A 26268-nucleotide genomic window follows, 5' to 3' on the forward strand; every position below is an offset into this window, starting at 1 on the left:
ATGTTAACAAATAAAATATGGTGTACTCACGTAACACAAGATTTTATTTGGTCATAGAATGAAGTTCTAACACATACTAAAACATGGATGGACCTTTAAACTTTATGGTAAACAACCCATACAAAAAGAAACATACTTTTAATTCTAGCACTTGTGAGGCAAAGGCAGGCAGATCTCTGAATTCAAGGCTAGCCTGGTCTACAGAGTTAGTTCCAGGACAAACCCTGTCTCAAGAAAAGCAAAAAAGAAAGAAAAATATTATGTAAGTTCACTCACATGAGCTATACAGAATAGCAATTTCATACAGACAGAACACAGACCAGAGGCTACCAGGGACAGAAGAGACTACGTCATTCCTTACTGGGCACAGAATTTGTGTTGGAATAATAAGAAGTTCTGGAGCTAATGAAGAGTAAACATTACATCAGTCAGGTTTCTTTTTTTTTTTTTTTTTTTTGAGACAATGTCTCACTGTGTGGCCCTAGCTAGGCTAGAACTTGCTACAGGCTTGGTCCCAAACTCAGAGATCTGTCCACCTTTGTCTCTTGAATGCTGGAATTTAAAGGTGAGCAACACCATGCCTTGATTTAAAATTTCTTTAAAACTTTTTTTTGTATTACATTCTTCTTTTTTTTTAATGCATATGGGTACTTCGCTGGCAAGTATGTCTTTGTATCATGTACATGTAATGCATGCAGTGGCCAGAAGAGGCATCTATCTCCCTGGAACTGGAGTTGTAAATCAGTTAGCCACCACGTTGGTGCTGGAGTCCAATCTGGGTCCTCTGGTAAGCAGCCACCACTATAACCTCAGCTATCTATCACACCTTGTGTGTGCGTCCATGCGTGTGTGCCGCACCTGCCACAGTGAAGAGCAGTTCATTTTCTCCCCATGTGGGTTCTGGGGAGCTGGTAAACTGTGGGGCTCGGTGGCAGGCTCTCTGACTATAGTGATATCTTGCCAGCCCCAGTGTCACTTTACTGAACTCTTGAAATAGGCAAAAAGGTTTTCATTTTATTAACTTTTAGCATATTTTTTATTTTCATACATGACCCTACATTTCATTAGGGTATTTTCAACAAAGTTAATGTATGGTGTATTTTGAGTATGTCCCACCCCCATATCCTACCCTTCCAGGGGCTTGCTATGTAGACAAGGCTAGAGTGGAACTTGCAGGGATACTTCCTGTCCATCCTCAGAGTGCTCAGATTACAGGCATGCACAACCATGACCAGTCAGAGGTATTTGTTACGTAACTCTACCACAGGCTGAAAGGTGGAAGCCAGCAGCTGCCCTTAGGCCTTATCAAGTTCCCAGAAGTGTGGCATGTGACTGCTTTTGAACCATCAGGTCTCCTAGTGCCCCAGTCTTTAACACCTCTCACTTTTACTCTGAGTTTCATTCATGAAGCAATGGCTTAAGAGTACGGTTTTAAAAGCTGGGCATTGGTGGTATGTGCCTTTAATCCCAGCACTCAGGAGATAGAGGCAGGTGACACTGAGATTTCACGGTTAGCCTGATCTACATAGCAAATTCCAAAATCTGACTCCCCTCCCAAAAATATATGTTAAGATAAATTCAGGAACAGAACAAAAAGTTTCAGGAACAGGGTGGTAGACAGGTGTAAATTTGGACTTAAAGTGACAGCATGACTGACCTAAAGGGAAAAGTCAGACAAAGAAGTACAGTAGTCAGAAGGGTGGTCCCTTCAGTTCTGTGGGTAATACTCTGTCACTAAGTCACACACTCAGGGAAGGGTGGGAAGGCGAGACTTACCATTTCATATGCAAATGTTTCTTGTCTACAGGCACGGTCTATGGTGATGTTTTCTTCCCGATAGTCCAAGAGCCCCTTCCTCACACTGACAGAGACACATGGGAATAAATTGCTCAGCATGTTCTCTACAACAATTACTTAAAATACATTAAAAAATCATTTATATGTGTTAATGCCTGCATATATGTCTCTGCACATGTACTTGATTCCTATAGGGCAGAAGACATTGGGTCCCTAGAAACCTGAGTTACAGAGCTGCGAACTTCTAATGTAGGTACCCAGAACTGAGTCTAGAGCAGCGAGTGTGTCTGCCTACTGAGCCATCTATCTCTAAGCCTTAGCATGTAAGGGCTAGGAATCAAATCCAAAATTTCATATATGCTAGGGAAGCGCCAATCTTTCAACTTTTCATTTTAAACTTCTTTTAGACTTAAATTACAAAAATAATAGCAAGAGTATACTCCTTTTATCTTTTCCCAGGTTTCCTCTTTCTAGTGTCTTCTATGATCACAAAATCATGGACAGAAATTAATATCAGCACAATGATTATTAGCTACAGATGTTTTCCAGATCACACACAACTTCTAAGGTAGAGCTTTCTTTCTTCTTCCTGCTCCAGATTTCTAAGTAGGATTCTACAAGGCACTGGCTGTTTTCCCTTTGTCTCTTTAAGCCTGCTAGATTCCTTTATGATGCTGACACTGTAGAAGAGTAACTGACAGTTTACAGAATGCCTCTTAAGTTAGGTGACTTCAGTTTAAAAGTGACTAGTGTAAACAGCATCTTGAGAAGACCATTTACAAGGCTGATGCACCTTCTGGGAGCAGCGCAACTCAAGAATCTGGTGTGAGTGAAGTCATGTAAGGATGTTCACATCAGCTAAGTTCTGTCTGCCAAGTGCCTCAACTACAACAGTACTTCATCCTCTCTGAAATGGATAAAGATTTGGAGGGAGGTACTTTGAGACAGTGCTTCTTCCAGCAGGAATTTTAGCACCTACTTGACACCCGCAACACCATTTACTATGGAATATGCCTAACGGTGTTCCTCCCCCCACTCCCCCCCACCCCTGCACTGGAACTCTACTATGAATAACCTGTCCCTAAATCCTTTGCTCATTTCTATGCATACTAACTCTTGATCTTCTTTATGTCTCAAGCGGTGCATTACAGATCACAGCATCCTGCCCAGCTTGGGAGACAGATTCAGAAACCAGTGTCTAGGCACTATGTGTTATGGTTAATAGAGTTACTGCTTCTAAGCCTTTCAGCTGAGACAGGCAGGATGTATGTTAAGCCACACACCTGCTATTTTTGTTGTTATGTATTTAAGATATGGATAGTTTTATGTGCATACGGTAAGACATGTATGTGTGTGGATACATGTGTGTGTATGGGGGCCAAAAGTTGGCAATGGGTGTCTTTATCATGCTCCATTCTTTTGATTAATTAATTGTGACAGGGTCTTATTATATAGCTCTAGCTCTACTTGCTATTATACCTCAAGGCATACAGCACCTCACCTGGTTTCATCTTGTTATTATATATTATATTACTGTGTATAATATATGGGTGTTTTGCCTATATGCATGTCTGTATACCGCCTGAGTGCCTGGTGCTCATGGGAGCCAAAAGTGAGCATTAGCTCTCTGAGAAATGGAATTACAGATGACGGTGAAGTGCCATGCACTGAACACAGGTCCTCTGGAAGAGCAGAGTCAGTCTTCCCCCCTGAGCCATCCCTCTACTGTACTGCTCTCAAGATCCCCGTGTCTCTGCTTCATGCACACCAGGATGTGGATCGCTGTCTCGTTAATGTGGGTGCTAGGAATCAAATTCAGTCTGCATGCAGGCACTTTCCTGACTGAGCCACCTCTGTTTTGGATACTTCAAATCCCAAAACCAAACCACAAGACTCATCATAGTGCAGCTTCTCTCCACGAGAGAGAAGAATGGCTCCGAGGACTGGCAGCTATTCTCTATTCCAGTAATCATGTGAAGCAGCTTCCCAGCTGCTACTTACTAACAGGACAGAAGGGCCTTTTCCCACGTGGACTCAGGCGCTCTCCGCATCCTCCTCAGTGTTGTGCACATTTGCAAAACACACGGGCTCTCTTGCTGCTTTTTTGTATCCTATTTTAGGTTTATGTACTCAAATGCAGGCATACATTTTTTTTTTGTTGACAATCAAGAGCTTGTGTGTGTGTGTGTGTGTGTGTAAGCCGAAGGGCAGTTTTTGGTTGGTTTGGTTGGTGTTTCATTTTAAGTTTTATTTTTTTGGTTTTCTGAGACATGGTTTCCCTATGTAGCCCTGGTCTTCCTGGAGCTCACTATGTAGACCAGGCTGGCCCCAAACTCACAAAGATCTCCCTGCCTCTGCCTGCAAAGTGTGGGAGTCAAGGCATGTAGTGGCTCTACCCTGCTTAGTTTATTTTTATTTTTGATGAGGTTTCACTAGTCCAGTGTGGCCTAGTCTCTGTCTTAACCTCTCAAGTGAAGGATTACAGATGTAGGCCACCACATTCAGCTTGCAAAATATTTGTATTATCTTAAACACATCCATAAAGGTGAGTATTCAATATGCTATGGGAGGTCCACACAGTAGAATAAATAATGAAGCTACGATAAAGGATGAGTCAGTGATTCCCAAGACATACTTGTGAATGGTAACCTTGGAAGGAAGCTAAGTTGGGTACACTATACCAGCTCATATCTGCAAACACACGTTCTTACCTGTTCTGTAAAAATGAACCTTCACAGCTTAAATATTTTTTTCTTTTGCCAACAGGTACTCGTTAAGTGTATAAATACAGAAGAGAACTTTTATGTAGCACTTGGGGAAGGTTTTGCTTTCTGGTGACATACTAACTCAGCAGAATCCTAAAGTGCACATGGTTTCCTTGTATCAATTCCCACTTCCTCTGATGCACCTAGTGCCCAGCAGCTTTCCTTCTCACTGCTTCCCTGAATAGCTTTTCCTGGCAGATGGATTTCTACCAAAGCAACATCACTGCCAAACAGTGAAACACAGGCAGGCCCTTTTCAATGGTTCTGGGTCTAAGTCTAGGGGAAGAAAGGGCCTCTTCCAGCCCTCAGTCCTATTATAGGACACTCCTTATGTCTGCTTTACCACTTACTCATATTTCCTTTGTTTCTGTCAGTGCCTCACTGTTCTGACCCTTCCTCAACGTTTTTTTGTTTGTCTTGCCCTGTTTTTGGAAATGGATTATTTTCGAATAACCCAGGCTGTACAGGAACTCACTGTGTAGACAGCTGGTCTGAAACTTAGTGATCTTCCTGCCTCTCATACCTAAGTGCAGAATTACAGATTCGAACTACTATGCTCAGCGTAGAAGTTAACAGTCCTTTAGATTAGGCTTCCTCCATTAAATCGACTACTCTGTTTTTACTCTTAGTTGGGCTGACTGCCATGGGAAAGAAAATGCACAGGCATCCACTGATTTGGACAAACAGTAAACCAAAGCTAGAGACTAGCTATCTGCAGAGGGTCAGTGAGGAGGAGGTGAGGGATGGGAACAGATTAGCACGGACCAAAAAGTGTAGCATTCTTGACTCCTCACTGCTGTGGCTACACTTCTTGTTTTAATGTCCTAAGGTAGTCAGAGCAAATCAGAGGTTTCAGTTTAGTTTCTGACTTTGGAACAGGGGGTCAAAGCCAGGGCCTTGTGTATGCTCAGCAAGTTTTGCCACCAACTACATCTTTATTTGGGGGTCTTTTGAGACAGGGTCTAATTCCATAGTCCAGGCAGTGACCCTTCTACTTCAGCCTCTCAGAACTAGAGGGGTTATAATTGTGGTCCATACACAATATATTTTTTAAACTTTTAAAATGTAAATTATGGGTTCACATCCCTTCCCCTCATTTTCCCACGAGGTGTTTTTGTCTGCTTCTGCCACATAAACATTCAATCATTTCTTTTCACTCTCTATGAATTTGAGTTCCAATTTACTGCACTCAGATCTATCCCGAAAGCTGATCTCAAAGAGTCTCTTCCTGCAGTAAGTTCTCTGTGCAGTCTCATTTCTTCCTGTGTCTTTGTGGTATTTGGATTGGTTTATAAGACTCCTATTTTAAAGATTTATTTTATGGATATGAGTACACTGTCACTGTCTTCAGACATGCCAGAAGAGGGCATCGGATTCCATTACTGATGGTTGTGAGCCTCCATGTGGTCGCTGGGAACTGAACTCAGGACATTGGGAAAGAACTTAACCTGAGCCGCCTCTCCAGCCCAAGATTCCTATTTCAATGGTGCTTTTTTCCTGCACTCTAACAAAGGTTAAAGTTTTACTTCTTCACACAATCCAAGGTTTGATTTACTTTAGTTCTTACATTTCTTTGTTTACTATATGGACTTGAGACCTCATACTATGGTAGACATAGGGCGGTCACAGGATTTATGAGGAGCTGGTTCTCTTACCTTTATGATATGGACTCTAGGAACTGAATTAACGCTAGGTGTGATGACCAATGCACCTTGGTGGCTCAAAATCTACTTTTAAAACATTCCCAGTTTCGGTGACATTTATGAATCTTACAATTTTGTGGGTCTTCCAGAACTCTTCCAGTTTATTTGTTTTATCTGTTAAATGGTACATGTCAGAGCAGTAAGCAGTGCTTTCCAAGCCATACCAGTGAGGGGCGTGGGTACAAGGCTTGAGGGAACAGATTTTACCATTAATATGGATGGTAATAACCACTCCCTCTAAGATTCAGAAATTAAAACCCGCTTTAAGTAAATACTGGGAGCTGGAGAGATCGATGGAGAGGACACGGATCTCTGAGTTCAAGCCTGGTCTACAGAGTGAGGTCCAGGACTTCACAGAAACCCTGGTTCCTAAAAAGCAATCCTTAACAAAAAGAAAAAAATATTAAATACTAACATTATTTAGCTTGTTATGATAAAGGATGGCAAACAGCAAGAACCAATTTCTAACATTGTCTTCTTTCCCTCTTCAATGCCTGACAAGAAGTTTCTTAATTAGAAAAGAAAAACAGAGTGGCAAACTTCTATTAGACTTAAGGGATTTTACGTTTCTTTCTATAAAGAGAGCCTGGGGGCTGGAGAGATTGCTCAGTGGTTAAGAGCACTGACTGCTCTTCCAGAGGTCCTGAGTTCAACTCCCAGCAACCACATGGTGGCTCACAACCATCTGTAATGAGATCTGATGCCCTCTTCTGGTGTGTCTGAAGACAGCTACAATGTATTTATATATAATAAATAAATTTTAAAAATTAAAAAAAAAAAGAGAGAGAGAGCCTGGAACTCATATGGATAAACCAGGCTGGCCTGGACCCTCTGTTAACCCTCATTGCTATGTCTCTCAAATACTGGGATTACAAACATGAGCCACCACCCTGGCTAGATTTTTATTTTTATTTTAAGTTATCGACACAAGGAGTTTTAGGGAAAAAACAAGCATAGGGCTAGATTTTGGCTTTTGCAAAAGTCCAGCATTTTACAAGATTATTAGAATTAATTTAAGTTTTAAATATAATAGCTTCCCAACCCCAGCTGAGGAATAGACTCTTTTGTCAACACACACACACACACACACACACACAAAATATACACAAAACATGAACAAATACATAAACATAAAAACAAAACATGAAAAGACAAATACACTGAGAAACATATACAACCCCTCCCTCCCATACCCCTACAAATACTTGGGGATAATAGAAGAACTTTGGAATGACAGATTGTAGCTGAGGCTGTTTAAAATTAGTGAGCTACAAACCAGAAGTTATAAATTTCGAACATCTATCCTTGAGTACTGGTGCTCAAAATGTGTTGCGTGGGCTAAAAAGAATCTGTAGGAAGTGATAAGCAAACTGCAAAATGAAATTAGGCAGGTCGAGACTTTTACAAGTTGACAGCATTTTTATGTCTGAATTTTGCAATGATAAAAATTGGACTTCGGGCTGGAGAGATGGCTCAGTGGTTAAGAGCACTGACTGCTCTTCCAGAGGTCCTGAGTTCAACTCTCAGCAACAACATGGTGGTTCACAACCATCTGTAATGGGATCTGATGCCCTCTTCTGGTGTGTCTGAAGGCAGCTACAGTGTACTCACATAAAATAAATAAATCCTTTAAAAAATTGGACTTCTATTATGTTAGCATTTTGAGTTAAGTGTTTCCTCTTTAGTAATTTATTATAATTAGTTTTAAGAAGAATTATTGTTGTTTTATTATACTGGAGACAGGATCTCACATTTAATTTCAGCTGGCCTGAAACTTAGTCTGGCTTTGAATTCATGGTGATTTGTTTAGCTCGGCCTTTCTGAGTGCTTTGCTACCATTCCAGGATCAGGAATTCATTTTTATCTTTTAATCTTCCACTGAAAATTAAAAATTAAGAAACAAAATAACATGGGCTAGAGAGATGGCTCAGTGGTTAAGAGCACTGACTGCTCTTCCAGAGGTCCTGAGTTCAAATCCCAGCCACCACATTGTTCCTCATAACCATCTGTAATGGGATCCGATACCCTCTTCTGGTGTGTCTGAAGACAGCTATAGTGTACTCACATACATGAAATAAATAAATAAATAAATAAATCTTAAAAAAATAAAGAAACAAACAGTGCTTGTTTCTTTTACTGAGGCATCATGTAGCCCCGATTGGCCTGGAACTCAGTATGTTGATCAGGCTGGCCTCTAATTCACAGAGATCTGCCTGTTCTTGCCTCCCTGGGATGATTTCATCATTCCTAGCCACAAGTGGTTCTTTACCACAAGCATTTTGAGAAACACTATCTGAGTATTAAGCTTGAATTCCAAATCTAAGTAGATAAAAGTCTACATTCAAAAATAAATGCAAATTCAAATGTGTATTGGATATTAGGGACTTTGTGTTCTATCACTTGATTATGCAGAATGGTACTTTTGGAGCCACATACTGATGGATAAATTATCACAGTATTGGTGATTTACTGAATGAAAGGGGGGGGGGGGATCACACAGTTGTATCCCACACTCACAGAGCTAAAGAAAGGATGTTTAAAACAACAACAACAACAGTCAGTCATCAAACAAAGCTGAACTCACTAGGTAGCTCCAGGCTACCTAACTTATATGAATTTTTCTGACTCAGCCAGAGTTCTGGGATTGCAGCCAAAAGCCAGGACACCAAATTAATGGTTAGACTTAAGTGGTAGATTTGTGGAGAACAATACAATACTTTACAAAGTAAAATATTGAGTGTTCAGATAAACAAGGGAAGGGCTAACAGTGTAGTTTGGGGGGAGGACGTTCTTCATCTCCAACACCAAAACAAATAGCATATAACAGAACAAAACCATACCATAAAGTCACTAGATCAGTGTTCTCTGGGATGACTTCTGGGTCTTCATCTTCACCGAGGCATCTTAGTTTATCAAGGCTTAGAAAGAGGGGTTGGAACAGGGAGAAAGGAAAAGCAACGTTTTATGATCAGCCATGCATTTTTCAACAGCCAGTCAGAGCTTGTCCTAAATACATCATTGAATAATTAAGTCTTATGAAATCCAGCAGGCGGCTCAAAGGAGGCCAGAATTCAAGACAATGGTTATTGTGCCAATGTTATACTGAAAAGAATCTATGTTCATTTGAGGACAGCCAGTACTGTCAAAAGGAGGACTATTACAAGTCAGTTTTATATTTCTACCCCAGGTAAGGAACTTCAGAGAAATTTTAGTAATAACATTTACTATTCGTGAGGACCACTAGAGACCACGATTAATCAAGGTTTTAACCCAGCTCTGTTAAGTATCCTCCATCCTCCCGTGCTTCCATTGTCCAAATATCAGTGAAAGATATATACCGCTGTTACTTAAACAAGCACCTTAAAGATCGAAAATAGAAGTCTTTTATGCAGTTGTAGTGTCCCGTTACTGGATCCACCCTCAGAAAAGTGCTTTTGGACTCTAAGACCTCTTCCGGCCTTCCGGAAAGGGTTTAGGGGGACGAAGGTTAAGGGTCCCCGGGAAGCGCAAGTACCAGGCTGCGCCCAGCCGGATCCACGCAGAGCCTCGAGGGCGTACACTCACCCGCATACGACCCTCAGTTCGGCCGCAGCCTCCAGACTGCAGCCCAGATCCCTGGCAACCACAGCATCCTCAAAGCTGTTGTTGGATGCCCCTCCGTCCGTCGGCTGCGCGGCTGCCTGCGGTTCGCTCAGCGACAAATCCTGGGCTCCTAATCGACCGCGCCACAACTCCCCAAAGGCGCCCACGTGGAACACGCGCGTGTGCAATTCGGGAAGCTCGTACTCTGGAAAGCTGCTGTGGCTCGCGCTGGGGACTGGGTGCTGTGGTCCACCAGCACCGCCGCCCAGCGAGTCCTCCGCCATGTCAGCCACAATCCCTTCCGGCAAAAGCTGCCGAGCGTGCGTCGCCGGGCGTGACGGGATTTGTAGTTTCGTGGGGCTCCCGGGCGGCGGGCGGTTGCAGGAGCTGTGCTTCAGAAACTACATTTCCCGGCAGGCTAGCTAAGGCATGGGCGCGGCTCGGTCGCTGTGGGCAGGGCTCGGTGCATTGTTCTCTCGGCTTGTCCGAGGGCGGTGCCGCTTTCTGTGTGCCGGGCTGAACGGGTACTGGGACCCACAATTACCTAAAGATCCAATCATTAAGCCCCCTCTCATAGTTTCCTCACATCTGGTTTGTGGGGGTGGGACTTTTGCCCACTGGTGTTGCTAGCTGCTGTGCTGTTTTTCCTTTGTTGTTTCTCTTAAGAGCTAGAGTCTTAGGGGACAAGGACCAGGGGCACTGAGACAGGTTCATCCAGAAGCTTCTAAAAGGCCCTGTGTGTATTTGTATGCGTGCTTTGCTGTATACCTGCTTTTTCGAACATTGGCTGTGCCTCACACCCCGTTCATGATATATATTTTGAAAAGTTACCACTTTTCTGGGGAAAGCCACATGTGATTGTTGAAGTAGTAACCAGTAAACTAAGAAATGGAAGTAGGTTGAAACTTCCATTTCTTCAGTGGGCCTAGATGCTTCTGAAGCTTTGCCATCGCTCAGCTGTTCCAAAGACCATACATAGCAAGGTGTGCTGAACAATCCCTGGCTTGTATGACTGTTCTGTAACACATAGTGTATAATTCACCCATTTGAGCTATTTCTTTAGTGGGTTTTTTTTTTTTTTTTTTTTTTTGTATATTCACAATTGGGCAGCCTTTAGGTTGAGAACATTATCACTACTCCTGAAAAGGCAGTCTTTTGCCTTTAGTTATGACTCCTAATTCTTACACTTTAGCCAACAATTTGTAGGTTTGCTATCTGTAAAGGTTTGCTATCTGAGATTTTTGAAACAGAATGTCACTATGTAGAGCAGGCTAGCCTTGAATGTTCAGCCTGCTCCTGCCTGAGTCCTGGAATTAAAGGTGTGTCCCACCATGCTGAGTTTATTCTCTGTATTTAAGATCAATGTGATCAAATATGACCTTGACAAAGGGTTTCTGTAATATTGTACAATATTTTCACGTTGCAGCAAATTTCAGTGCTTTAATCCTTTTTAGGTTGAATTAAATTGCAGAACACAGATATTATACCTTTTATTTATTGAAACTGTTGTTGGGTGGGCTGGGACACAGCTCAATTCATTGAATATTTGTCTCACATGCATGAAGTCCTGGGATTGATAATCCCAGCCCTTGCAAAGTAGAGGCAGGAGGATCAAAGGCTCAAGGTGGTATACACCTTCAGAGGGAGTTTGAAGAAAGCCTAGGATACATAAATCTCTGTCTCTAAAACAACAAGCAGGACTGGAGATGGCTCAGAGGCTAAAGAACTCTGGCTACTCTTCTAGAGGACCCAGGTTCAGTTCCTAGCACCTACACGGCAGCTCTCAATGGTCTATAACTCCAGTTCTAGGGCCTCTTCTGTCCTCTTTGGGAACTAGGTATTCAAGTAGTATACAGACAATACAGGCAAAATACTATGACCAAAGCAACGTGGCTTCCATAGCACAGGTTGGAGGACCCTAGAGGCTTTGGCCAGCCTTACACACACCACCTCTGGTCAAGATTAAGCCAAGTTCCATTCTCCATCCACAGTTCTTGGGAGGAGCAGGGACATTCTTGAAAAATGGCAAAATGTATTGACTGATAGTCACCTGACCAGATAGAGTTCGAATGTATGTCATCATCTGCCCATGCTTACTGTTGGGATTCTGTCAACCCCATCCCACATTTACCTGGCAACAGCCAAGTATATTCCACCCATAGTTACTTGGCAACACCCAGGTGTACCCTACCCTACAGTTACCTGGCAACAGCCAGGTATGCTCTGCCCTAGTTACCTGACACTTTAAAAGGAGGTGATTGCCCCCTCCCCTCTCTCTTGTGTTCTTGCTCTTTGCTCTCCCATTCTTGTTCTTCCCCCCTTCCCCCTCCTCTCCCCATTCCCTTCCCCCTCTCTCCACATGCTCATGCCTTTACTTCTTTTTAAAAGATTTATTTATTATATTTATATGAGTACACTGTTGATGGTGACTGCACCGTCAGTAGTTATTCCAAATCGGGCAAAGGCCTGAGGGTTTGAAAAAGACATGACTCGGGTCATCCATGTTACAAGAATGCCATCTTTACTCTCTGAATCCAGGTCTCAAGGTATAAAGGTAGTACGAAAATGCCATAGCTGCTTCTGGAAGAAACACCCCCTAGGTTGAGGCTGTAACCTGCTGCAGTGTAAACAGGTGTGAGTCATGGGCTTGTGACTAGACAAATCCGAACTTCAAAGGAGGGCTCATTGTTTTTCCAAAGTCTAGGCATACAAGCGGGCAGTTCAGCTAACCTTTTGGAGAAGGGGGTGGGAATCGCTCCCAACAGCTGCTCCTAAATTACTTTATAAATTAGTGTCTGCCTTAGGTGACTCAAAGACATCAGCACTTTCTGTACCCGTTCTTGAGAAACCCACACAGACGACCGTGGATCCTATATCTTAGGTTGGCAAGCACCCTCTTGGTCTTTCTGTCTCTGGTTTCCAAATTTATTCAAGCTCAACTGAACTTGAGCTGCAGGTTTGCTTACTGCTAGTCTGTCAACTGACAGCATGGCTCTGGGCTTGTCTTTTGCCTAAGTGACATAAGGGAAGATACACACCAATACTGCTCCAAAGGCTAATATGCCCAGAGCTGTGGTATTAGCCCAATGTTATGAGCCTCTAGAAACTCAACGAGTTGTTCCTGTAACAGTGCCATCTGTTAATTCAAATTTAATATTCCCAATTGAATGCATATCAAATTAAATGAATGATTTCAAATTAATTTAAGTAAAGAGGGCCTCAGTTGCTTCTTCAGAAAGTTCCACCATGCAGATGTAGCAATAAAGTGGGAAAGGGCAACCTCAAAAACTGCAGCTGCAGAAGCAGCTGCGGAAACAGCACTAATAATGGCTGAAATAGTGTCAAAATTCTCCTGGTGCAGACAAAAATCAGTTGATTCTCTCCAGTACGCGCCACAGGCACAGGTATAGTTCTTGGGATCCTTGTCACCACTGGAAAATATTCCCACTCTCAGAGACTTCTCAGATGACATTTCTGTTGAGAACAATTAAGACGATCTCCTTCATTAATATCAATAGTACGACTCCATGGGTTTGACAGAGTGAATACAGTGCTCAGGAACATAAGCAGGTGACTCTGCATCCTGAGGAAAGATACAAACAGAGTCTTGGGCCCTAGTCAAAATAGGGTCTGGTCCTGCTACAAGCTGGAGACAAGATCTTACCATCCCACCATTCTCTGTTGCTCTGGGCATGCTCTCCAATGTCAATCATCTGCAGAGGGGCCTTCAGAATTTACAGTTAAAAAATTTAAATATACAAAATTAAGGATAAATGCACATGAGAGGATATATGTTCCCCCATTTCTGTTTTAGACAAATAAATATTTATGGTGTGATGAGTACGTTCAATGATGGCTTGTTCTTGAGGATTATAGGGAATTCCACTTTTATGAATTATAACATATTCTGGACAAAATTGTTCAAACCCTTTACTGGAATAAGCAGGATCATTATCTGTTTTAATTTTCTTGGGAACATTCATATATGCAAAGGCTTGCAAGCAGTGATTTTTGACATCTTTTAGTTTTTCACTACTATGTGCAGATGAATATATCATTCCTGAATAAGTATCAATTGAAACATGTCCAAATTGTAATTTCCCAAAAGAGAGGACATGTGTAACATCCATTTGCCAAATATCATTGGGAGTCAGTCCCCTAGGATTAACTCTCAAATTAGGAGCAGAAATAAATCTGCACACATGGGACATTGAGTGCCTATCTGTAGAGCTTGGTCCTTTGTAATTTTGCAATGAAATATTAAAGATCTTTCAATGAAATTTATGAAAGCATTCCAATAGCTTTATCCACATTAGATTCTTCTATAACCAATGTAAGAGGTGAGTGTACGCATATGAAAGTGGATTTCCCCTTGAAAGAGGTACAGAAAGGGCAGTATGAGTTCTAATGTGCCCCACAAATCTAGGAAATATTTTTTTTTTTGCCAAATCAAAGTCTGTGAGTTTAATAACTGACCAAGAACTGCTGACATGGGGGCAATATAAGCAGCAGTTTCTAAAGGTGGCAGAATTCAAGCAACATAGACACCATCAGTATAAATATTCAGGGATTCTTCAGGAAACCTCGGCAAAGCAAATTGCATAGCATCATTTTGGCCATTTGAGCAGATTTAACTGCTACTCGATTGGTCTCATAAATCTCTTTAGATACTATAGAAGTAAAGACATGAGAAATGGCTACCTAATAGGATTTAAAACTCTACTTAAAGAGGAAGAAAGATGAATTCATACTAATGGTTCCTTTAGACAAAAGGACTACTGTGGGTGCAAAGCAAAAAATATAAACAGCCAACAGTTGATCATAATATATATAATATCTGTTGTTAACGAATTGCTTCCTCTATATTTTCTGTAAAACTTTATTTCCTGTTTATGGTATTGTGTTTATTAGTCCCACTCAGAGATAACCTCCTGCCTAACACTGTATAAGATACTTTAGAGATCAGACTCTGTGTGGGTGTGTTTTCAGTGGCACAGTGTGGGAATTTAGCTTTTTAAAAAAATTAATTAATTTATTATACATACACAAATCCACCGTCACTGTCTTCAGACACACCAGAAGAGGACATAGATGCCAATACAGATGGTTGTGAGTCACCATGTGGTTGCTGGGATTTGAACTCAGGACATCTGGAAGAGCAGTCAGTGCTCTTAACTACTGAGCCATCTCTCCAGCCCCCATGAATTTAGCTTTTATGTTTGACCTATTTATTGTCTCTATAACCAGTATAATGAAAAGGGTCAAGGAGAAAGATGAAGGCAATAGCTCTTTTCTTGCAGTGCTAACAGAACATATCAATGCTAGTCAAAACAGAATTAAAAGGTGGGAGAGAGCCTGCTTCCTGATCTTGCAGAGGATCTGGGTTCTGTTTTGTTCCAGGCATTCACATGAAGGCTCACAAGTACCTTCTGATAACACTTTCTTTTGACTTTCAAGAGTATAAGCACTTGGTGCACAGATACACATTCAGGCACACATACATACATGCATAAAGGCATACACACGCACACATATGTATGGCCCTTTTAAAAATGGAATCTAAGACAGTTCTCTGACAAAGCACCTTTAGGTGGCTTTCTCACCCACCTCTAAACATCAGGTGACTATTGTAAGTTTATATTTTCTTCTGCTGTGTTATACTTGACGATACAAAATGGAGACAGGTTGGCTTCACATTTCTCCTGAAGCCAGAAGGGCATCTGCTTTATACCAAAGAAAAGAGTAGCAGATCCCATAGGAAGAGAATTGGATCAACAGGAACCCGGAAACAGAGCCCATGTTTATGAAGGCAAATTAGCAGAGAAATAACCATTTCCATAAGAAACAAGGTGTAAAGCCACTCAGATGCCTGACCTTAATGATAAGGAGATCTACCCCGCAGGTGGAAGACCTGGCTCCAGCTTCTTTCTCTCATCTGAGCAGTTCTCCTCTCACAGCCTGAATAACTAGATATTTGAATAATGGCTCTATTTTCTAAATTGTCCTAAAATATCTCCACAGTTCCTTGTTCTCTTACCACAGACATTGCAGCTCCATGGCTAGGTAAAAGTAGGAATTAGCTTTGTGAAGAATTATGCCCAATTTATTGTAAGATGTTGAGATTTTAGATTAGCAGGGACAAGGAGAAATGTGTTTAAAAATTACATTATTATAGAAAAATATATCAGATAATATTCTAGTTTTATTAAGTTATAGGGATGTTGGATATTCTCTCTCTCTCTCTCTCTCTCTCTGTGTGTGTGTGTGTGTGTGTGTGTGTGTGTTTGTGTGTGTGTGTGTGTGTGTGTGTCTTTCATTCTCAAATTCAGAGAGCTCTTGTGCGGGTGCAGCATGTTGGGCACCAAATTGGTTTAACAACACTCCTGTACCAAGGAGCATGGGCTCCCTGGGTTTTCTTTCTCAAATTCTCCTCTCCTGTGATCTTCTGCTGTCCTCTTACACAACATGGAGTCCCTTGCTGAATACTCACACCTTGGTACTGGACTTTGCAGACTCTATAAAAGAGAGAAATAAAGCCCCTTTATTCAGTCAGTTGTGTTCTGTTTAGCAACACAGAACAATGGGAGGAGGTGTTGTCCCCATAGGTTGGTGGCCTGTTCTTATATGGCTGTCAGGCAGTAGCATTCAAATCCTTCATTTCATTGCCATAATATTTGATTGCCAGACTCTTGTTTCCCTAAATTAGACAATTCCCTATTTGCTCCTAAGTTCATCCCTAAACTCCCTTGGTTAGACAGATGCCACACATGGGCATATACAATGTAGTAACTTTTCCTCCCCTGCAACATCAACATTATTTGTTTTTAATCTGAAAGTGTTTTGGGAACAGGTTGTTTTTAAATCAACAGAAATGAATTATGAAAATATCTGACCAACTTCTTTCTTTGGTTATTGCGGCTCTGTACGGACAGACTGTTCCCAAAGCTCCAGCTACAGGAGGAAAGAAAACCAGTCCAAGTATAAACCATTAACAAACAGGTTGTATTGCCTGTTGATGCATAGAGAGAGCAGGCCCTAGGGCTTATAAAACCAGCCTCATTCTCAACACCAAGGCTGAAAGTCTTGAGGCAAAACATTAAGACTCCTTTATAAATATGAGAATAGATTAATCAACTGGAAACGTCTGAATAGGTTAGTAAAGATCCTTGACCACCACATTTCCTTGTTTCCCCCTTGCACAGAGAGGTAGTGATGTGGCCTGACCATACAGTAAGTGCAAACAGCAATTATTCAAGTGTCTTAGACATACTGGCAAGAAGCATCCCAGTCTTCAGGTCTGAGAAACAGTCATGCCCCTAACGGCCTCCTAGTCAACTTCAGTTTCCACCCTGCAGCTTATATGCCCCAGAATTGGCCCAAGAGACCTGGAGTAGGAAAGTAACTGGGGTGACAGCTACATGGTCCCTGCCAGCCCAGCCTAGAACTAAGTTTTTTGGTCCTGTCTAGGAAGTGCACTGTGGTCCATGGGAGCCAAAGCTTCTTGCTAGATTTCAGAGGCTTAGAATTAGGTTGGCCCTAACTATTGAAACACCTCTCACAATGCAGCCATTGGGCACTGAAAGCCCAATTTTAATCCAGGCTTTTCCCAGCTTGCCTGCCTGCCTGCTCTACCTGCTTAGTGCAGGAGAGCTCCAGGGAAAAGCTAGGCTGTGTACCAAGGGGGTCCAGTAGTTTCAGCTGAAAGTCCATCCCCAAGGTGAAGCAGGGACTAGTCCTGCCCCCTTCTCACCTTTCCTGCTCTCCCTGCGTTTGCAAGCTTATTCCAGAGACAGAGAAATAAATGGAAAGGAGCTCTTCATGGCTTTTTTTCTTCCACCTCCATCTCCTCAGAGGCAGCCCCAGTAACAAAAGAGGAATATTTTCAATGAAATTATAGAGCAATTTTCCAAACCTATGTAACTAGAAGTGGTATATATAAGATAAGAACATGATAAAATAAACTCCTCACAATATAGTATAGTTGCAACACTGAAAACATAAGAGAAAAAAAAAAGCACTAAAAACTGAAAGGTTAAGTCACTTATAAAGGCAGACCCACCAGAATAACCGGATTGTTCAATAGAAACTTTAAAATGTTATTTTAATATCTTTATTTAATATATTTTAAATAATGCTTTAATATTATTTAAATTGTTAAGGAATATGAAATGCTTAGGTATGAATGTGATGAAATAAAAGTAAGAAGTATACACTGTAACTATAAAGTATTACTGACAGAAATTACACATATACTTAGGATAGAGATATACTTAGGAGATATATGGTTTTATAAAAAATTTTACTGGATATTCTCTGTACTTACATTTCAAAAGTTATACCCTTTCTCCCTACTCTCATGTTCAGTCCAAAGTTTAGCTGCAAACATCCTCATCTGTACCTATATAACTCTGACAGAATCTCTGAGTAGGTATCCATATCAGGTTTCTGCCAGTAGATACTTCTTGGCATCAGCAATAGTGCTTGGGTTTGGTAGCTGCATATGGGTGGTTCCCCAGATGAGGCAGTCTCTATAGATCTTTTCTTCAATCCCTGCTACTCTATTTGACTCTGTATTTCCTTCCATGAGTGTTTTGTTCTCCCTTCTAAGAAGGACTGAGGCATTCACATTCTGGCCTTTCTTCTTTTTGAGTTTCATAAGTTCTGTAGATGGTTTCTTGGGTATTCTGAGCTTTTTGAGCTAGTATCTGCTTATAAGTGAGTGCATACCATGGGTGTTCTTTTGTGACTGGGTTATCTCACTCAGGATGATAGCTTCAAGTTCCATCCATTTGCCTAGGAATTTCATGAACTCATTGTTTTTAATACCTGAGTAGTACTCCATTGTGTATATGTATCACATTTTCTGTATCCATTCTTCTGTTGAAGGACATCTAGGTTCTTTCAACCTTCTGGCTATTATAAATAAGACTGCTATGATCATGGTTGAGCATGTGTCCTTGTTAGATGTTGGAGCTTCTTTTCGGTATATGCCCAGGAGTGGTATAGATGGGTCCTTAGGTAGTACTAAGTACAATTTTCTGAGGAACGGCCAGACTGATTTCCAGAGTGGTTGTACCAGTCTACACCACCACCAACAGTGGAGAAGTGTTTCTCTTTCTCCACATCCTTGCCAGCATCTGCTGTCACCTGAGTTTTTGCTTTTAGCCATTCTGACTGGTATGAGGTAAAATCTTAGGGTTATTTTGATTTGCATTTATCTGATGACTAAGGATATGGAACATTTTTTAGGTGCTTCTCAGACATTCATTATTCTTCAGTTGAGAAGTCTTTGTTTAGCTCTGTACCCATTTTTAATAGGATTATTTGATTCTCTAAAATCCAACTTCTTGAGTTCTTTGTATATATTTGATACTAGCCCTCTATCAGATGCAGGATTGGTAAAGATCCTTTGCCAATCTGTTGGTTGCTGTTTTGTCCTTTTGACAGTGTCCTTGGCCTTACAGAAGCTTTGCAATTTCATGAGGTCCCATTTGGTAATTCTTGATCTTAGAGCATAAGCCACTGGTGTTTTGTTTAGGCAAATTTCCCCTGTGCCTATATTTTAGGCTCTTCCCCACTCTCTCTTCTAATAGTTTCATTGTACATGGTTTTATGTAGAGATCTTTGATCCACTTGCACTTGAGCTTTGAACAAGGAGATAAGAAAGGTTCGATTTGCATTCTTCTGCATGCTGACTGCCAGTTGAACCAGCACCATTTATTGAAGAGGCTGTTCTTTTTCCATTGAATGTTTTTAACTCCTTTGTCAAAGATCAAGTGACCATAAGTATGTGAGTTCATTTCTGGGTCTTTGATTCTATTTTATTGATCTATCTGCCTGTCTCTGTACCAATACCATGCAGTTTTTATCAAATTGATCTGTAATACAGCTTGATGTCAGGGATGGTGAATCCCTTGGATTTTTTTTTTTAATTGTTGAGAATGGTTTTTGCTATCCTGGGTTTTTTATTATTCCAAATGAATTTGAAAATTGCTCTTTCTAATTCTATGAAGAATTGAATTGAAATTTTGATGGGGATTGCATTGAATTTGTAGATTGTTTTAGGCAAAATGGCAACTTTTAGTATGTTGATTCTTCCAATCCATGAACATTGGAGATCTTTTCACTTTCTGAGGTCTTCTTGAATTTCCTTCTTCACAGACTTGAAGTTTTTGTCATACAGATCCTTCACTTGCTTGATTAGGGTCACCCCAAGGTACTTTATATTCTTTGTAACTATTGTGAAGGGTGTTGATTCTCTAATTTCTTTCTCAGCCTGTTTGTCCTTTGAATAGAAGAAGGTTATTGATTTGTTTGAGTTAATTTTATATCCAGCCAATTTGCTGAAGATGTTTATCAGCTGTAAAAGTTCTTTGGTGGAATTTTTGGTGTCACTTAAGTATACTATAATATCATCTGCAAATAGCAAAATTTTGACTTCTTCCTTTTCAATTTGTATTTCTTTGACCTCTTTTTGTTGTCTGATTGCTCTGGCTAGGACTTCTAATATTATATTGAATACATAGAGAGAGAGAGAGAGAGAGAGAGAGAGAGAGAGAGAGAGAGAGAGAGAGTAGACAGCCTTCTCTACACCCTGATTTTAGTGGGATTGTTTCAAGTTTCTTACCATTTAGTTTGCTGTATATTTCTTTTACTGTTTAAGTATGGGCCTTGAATTCCTGACCTTTCCCAGACTTTTAACATAAAGGGGTATTGAATTTTGTCAAATGCTTTCTTAGCATCTAGAGAGATGATCATGTTGTTTTTTTTCTTTGAGTTTGTTTATATAGTGGATGGCATTGATGGATTTCTGTATATTGAACCATCCCTGCATCCCTGGGATCAAGCCTACTTGATTATGGTGAATGATTGTTTTGATGTGTTCTTGGATGTGGTTTGCAAGAACTTTATTGACTATTTTTGCATCGACATTCATTAGGAAAATTGGCCTAAAGTTCTCTTTCTTTGTAGGGTCTTTGTGTGGTTTAGGAATGAGCATAATTGTGGCTTCAACAAATGCGTTGGGTAGTATTCCCTCTGTTTCTATTTTGTGGAATAGTTTCGAGAGTATTGGTATTAGGTCTTCTATGAAGGTCTGATAGAATTCTGCACTAAACCCACCAGGTCCTGGGCTTTTCTGATTGGGAGGTTTTTGATGACTGCCTCTATTTCTTTAGGCGTTATGGGGCTATTAAGATGGGTTATCTGATCCAGACTTAACTTTTGTACCTGGTATCTGTCTATAAAATTGTTCATTTCCTCTGGATTTTCTAGTTTTGCTGAGTATAGGCTTTTGTAGTAGGATTTAATGATTTCTTGAATTTCCTCAGTTTCTGTTGTTATGTCTCCTCTTTCATTTCTGATTTTGTCAATTTGGATACTCTCTCTGAGGCCTCTAGTTAATCTAGCTAATGATTTATTAATCTTGTTAATGTTCTCAAATAACCAGCTCCTGATTTTGTTGATTCTTTGTATATATTTTTTTTTTGTTTCTATTTGGTTGATTTCAGCTCTGAGTTTGATTATTTCCTGCTGTCTACTCCTCTTGGGTATATCTGCTTCTTTTTGTTCTAGAGCTTTCAGCTGTGCTGTCAAGTTGTTAGTGTATGCTCTCTCTGGCTTCTTTTTTGAGGCACTCAGAGCTATGAGTTTTTCTCTTAGCACTGCTCTCATTGCATCCCATAAGTTTGGGTATGTTGTATCTTAATTTTCATTAAATTCTAAAAAGTTTTTGATTTATTTATTTCTTCCTTGACTAAGCTATCATTGAGTAGAGCATTGTTTAGGTTCCATGTGTATGTAGGCTTTTTGTTGTTTTTGTTATTATTAAAAACAACCTTAGTCTATGGTGATCTGATAGGATGCATGGGATTAATTTGATCTTCTTGTATCTGTTAAGGTCTGTTTTGTGACTGACAATATGGTCAGTTTTGGGGAAGGTGGTATTAGGTGCTGAAAAAATATATATGGATTAAATATTCTACAGATGTCTGTTAAATCCATTTGGTCCATAACTTATGTTAGTTTCAGTGTGTCTCTGTTCAGTTTCTACTTTCATGATTTGTTCATTGATGAGATTAGGGTGTTGAAGTCTCCCATTCTTATTGTGTATGTCTGAGCTTCAGTAGAGTTTCTTTTATGAATGTGAGTGCCCTTGTATTTGGAGCATAGATGCTCAGAATTGAGAGTTCATTTTGATAGATTTTTCCTGTGATGAGTAAAAAGTATCTTTCCTTGTCTTTTTTGATGAATTTTGGTTGAATATCTATCTTATTCAATATTAAGATGGCTACTCCAGCTTGTTTCTTGGGGCCATTTCTTGGAAAGATTTTTTTCCCAGAGATTTTTTTACTCTGAGTTAGTGTCTGTCTTTGTTGCTGATATGAGTTTTCTGTATGCAGTAAAATTCTGGATCTTGTGTACATAACCAGTCTGATAATCTACATAATTTTATTGGGGAATTGAGTCCACTGATGTTAAGGGATATGAAGGAATAGTGATTGTTGTATCCTGCTATTTTCATTGTTAGATGTAGAGTTATGTTTGTGTGCTTTTCTTCTTTGGTGTTTGATTCAAGAGGAATACTTTCTTGATTTTCCTAGGGTGAAGTTTTCCTCTTTGTGGTGGAATTTTCCATGTATTATCCTTTGTAGGTCTGGATTTATGGACAGATATTGTGTAAATTTATTTTTGTCCTGGAATATCTTGGTTTCTCCATCTATGGTAATTGAGAGTTTTGCTGGATATAGTAACCTGGGCTGGAACTTGTGTTTTTTTAGGGACTGTATGATATCAGTCCAGGATCTTCTAGCTTTCATAGTCTCTGTTGAAAAGTCTGGTGTAATTCTGATTGGTCTGCTTTTATATGTTGCCTGTCCTTTTCTTCTTACTGCTTTTAGAATTTTTTCTTCAGCATTTGTTGTTTTGATTATTATGTGCTGGGAAGAATTTCTTTTTTATTTATGTTCTGTAGGCTTCTTGTATATTTGTGGCCATATATTTTTTAGGTTAGGAAAGTTTTCTTTTATAATTTTGTTGAAGATATTTATTGGGCCTTTTATTTGGGAGTCTTTGCTCACTTCTACCCCTACTTTTTTAGTTTGGTCTTCTCATTGTGTCCTGGATTTCCTGGATGTTTTGGGATAGAATCTTTTTGATTTTTGCATTTTCTCTGACAGTTGTGTCAATAATTTTTATGATATCTTCTGCTCCTGACATTCTTTCCTCCATCTCTTGTATTCTATTGGTGATGCTTGCATATATGACTTAGGAGATATATGTAATGGACTGTTTTCTTCCTGGCCCCAAGCTCCCAAGATAACAACTCAGACTCAAAATATATTTACAATACCTAGGCTCATTTTCTGACTAGATAATAATTTAAAATAACACATTTATACTAATGTACATTCTGCCATATTGTTGTCAGTTTATCTCTAATTAGGTGCCATGTGACTGCCTTCTTCATGCCTTCCCAAGGACTCTTTTTTACACCTGGTTCCATTTCAGCATTCTTTCTATCTCTATGTTCCACCCCTATTCTCCTCTTTTCTATAGGCCATTTGGTCTTAAATTGACAGGTGATGCATCCATTCGACATATAAGATATTCTCTCTACAAAAATGTATATATTCAGACACAACAGTCTTTTTTTGTTTTCTCTGTGTGTATATATACGTGTTTACACGTGTGGGGCATGCGTGTTCACATGTGGAAGCTTGAGGCTGATGTTGGCAGTGTCAACCTTATTTACTGAGTCTCTCAATAAATAACTCTCAAATAAGTTTTTTGAGGTGATGAGATATTTCACGTTTGTTTGTTTTTGTTTTTCAAGACAGGGTCTCCCCATGTAGTTCTTGATGTCCTGGAACTCACTAGGTAGGTCATGCTGGCCTAGTACTCACAGAGATCTGCCTGCCTCTGCCTCTGCCTCCTTAGAGCTGAGGTTAAATCATGTGTCACCATACCCACCTAATGTTCTATCTTGACTTTGGTTGTAATTACAAGATTATATATTTAAGATGACATGTCATAGTAGATAAATTATATCTTAGTAAAACTACTTTTAGGGAAGAGACAGTTGTACCTTTGCTAGAAGGAACAATTTTATTTCTGTAAAATAAAGTATCTTATAGTTTTTTGGGAAGGAGGGAAAAAGAAAGGAAAAAAAGGAAGAAAAACAGGCCTTATCTTTGTTTATTAGTATGCAGAGTAAAATTCTATAGGATGCTGTGGAAAGAAAGAGATGTGTTAAGATAGCAGAAGGGGCTGGCCATGGCAATACAAACCTGTAATCCAAGCACTGGGGCGGTGAAGGCAGGGGCTAGCAGTTTGAGGCTAGTAAGGGACACATTAGACTCTGTCTCAGAATCCAAACCAAACCTGCACAAAACTGAAAAAAAAAAAAAGAACAGCCCAAAACCCAAAGAGACATTTATCAAGAATTGCTAGGCACATCACTCCACACTTGGAAGACTCCCAGGCAAGCATCCTTATAAGTGGGAATCAGCTTCATTCAGGCCTGGGTTGGTTCCCAAGGGACTGAACACACAGGTCCAGATTCACAGTCTTTAAAAATATGACCAAGGAAAGAAGATCTGGGAGGGAAGCTCTTTTCCTGATAAGACTGGAGCATTATCATTTAGAATTCTCCTGAACTAAATAGTTCTGCCACATAATAGTCACACTGGTGAGATGTATCTTACTGGTTGTCTAGTTCTTGAGAGAACTCTTAACTCTTGTAAAACGGGATGGTCAATTTTCCCTTTCCAGACTCCAAGTAAAACAGCCAATGAGCTAAAAGCATGAGGTAACAAATAAGGTGAACACACAAAATCTGTTTTTTTCTATTCACTTAAGGACACAAGGTAGGTCCCAGGTTGAGATCTTGAATCTCACAGCCAAGATCAGTTGTTTGTGGTATCAGCTTGTGCTAGTGCCAGGCAAGGATGAGGTGTGCACAGGATAAAACAGGTGATTATCGAAGAAATATAATTTTCTCTGTTCTGAGGGGCTATGTAGTAGAGGATGTGGTTTGTGGCCTGAATAAGGCCACTGAGTTATTATGGGTTGGATCTCTCTCCTTCCTGTGGGGCAGGTAGGCCATGTTGGGAACCCTGATTCTCAGCTGAGATGGTCAAAGCCCCAGCAATGATAAATGAGATGGCAGGTAGCTTCCCAGTCTCTCAAGAATCAGGAACCTTCATGTTACCATAAGCAGTGCATGGCCCCTCAGGGTGTTGGCCACGCCCCAAGTCCCACCTCCTTAGGAGAATGTGATGTGGACCTTAGCCAGATCAACCATGCCCCAAGTCCCTCCCCCACAGGTGGATGTGACAGCAGGTCATGTAAACCCCAGGCAGAAGCAGGACCACCCCCAGATATGTAGACAAGGTGGTTCCAAGCCCTCAGGCCAAGCCAAAGGAAGTACCGGTGGTAAGACTCTGAACTGTACATGTACGGGGGCTTGGGTAGAGAGAAAAAGACTCATGTAAGAATCATTCCACTACCTGAGAGCCTTTATTCTAAAGAGCTGATAACACATTCAATTGGGAAGAGATCTTCTCTTCCGATGCTTCTTGCACCCTGTGCTGGAACCTTTTGCTAGCTCAGTTCAGCCTGGCCCGGTACCCCATGGCAGCAGCAGAAACAAGGGCAAGCCGAGCCCAGTTGCGTAGTTGCACCAAACTGGGTTTTCTATCTGTTTACCTGAGCTTGCATGCCCTGCTGAGTCCAGCAGCGGAAACAGTAAAACCTGTTTCCCGTACCCAGCAGTGAAGCAGTGACCAAATCCATTTTTCCTCCTCTGTTCTCCCAAGCTCGCATGTGAGCCAGCTGGAGCAAGCGGCGGAGGTGGCAGAGGTCACTCCTATCTCTAGCCAGAGAGCTGTGTGGGATTTCTGGCTCAAGGTTTTACACCTCCTCTCTCTTCTAATATTTCTCTTTAATTAATTATATAAGACTAGCCTTGGTGATCTACTGTGAGAATTGAGGAGCAGGCTTATAGGCTCCTAACACAAGCCTTGTACTGAGTAAGTGCCTAGGGAATAGTGAATGTTATCTGCAACAGAATCTGAAATATCATATGTTGAATAAGTAGTAACCATCACATATCAAGAGTGGATGTCTATAGAGAAAAGCTGTTGCCATTACAGGATTAACCCTGAGAAGGTTGAGATTCTCCTGCCTTCACTGGGAAAGCAAAGCAAGATCTCCAGTGAGAGACCACATGGCTATTCTCTTTGCCCTCACATCCATTTTACTCCCTGGAAGGCTACTGCTCTGGGTTCTCTTACAAGCTTCTTGCTGGATGACTCCCAGTTGAATTGGCCAGTGAGGGCTCTGGCAGTTGCTCATTGAGCTAGAAGAAGGAGTTTTGGCATTTCTTTCTAGCTGCTTCTCTGTATCCATGCCATGTGTTT

The 26268-nt window shown here is 40.7% G+C and overlaps 1 protein-coding gene across 3 annotated transcripts in view; it reads right to left on the bottom strand.

The window, feature by feature from the left end:
* Positions 1-10132, bottom strand: part of SNAPC3 (small nuclear RNA activating complex polypeptide 3) — a 36877-nt gene extending 26745 nt beyond the window's left edge. For all 3 annotated transcript variants that reach the window (XM_080921168.1, XM_080921166.1, XM_080921167.1), the window contains exons 1-3: positions 9830-10132; positions 9106-9183; positions 1777-1861 (exon numbers count right to left, since the gene is read on the bottom strand). In XM_080921168.1, coding sequence (XP_080777294.1) covers positions 1777-1861; positions 9106-9183; positions 9830-10131 — 465 coding nt within the window. In that variant the 5' untranslated portion in view covers position 10132. The remainder of the gene's footprint in view (positions 1-1776; positions 1862-9105; positions 9184-9829) is intronic.
* Positions 10133-26268: the final 16136 nt, after the last annotated feature.

Source organism: Micromys minutus (assembly GCF_963924665.1).
Source record: "Micromys minutus genome assembly, chromosome: 9".
Classification (NCBI taxonomy): Eukaryota; Metazoa; Chordata; class Mammalia; order Rodentia; family Muridae; genus Micromys; species Micromys minutus.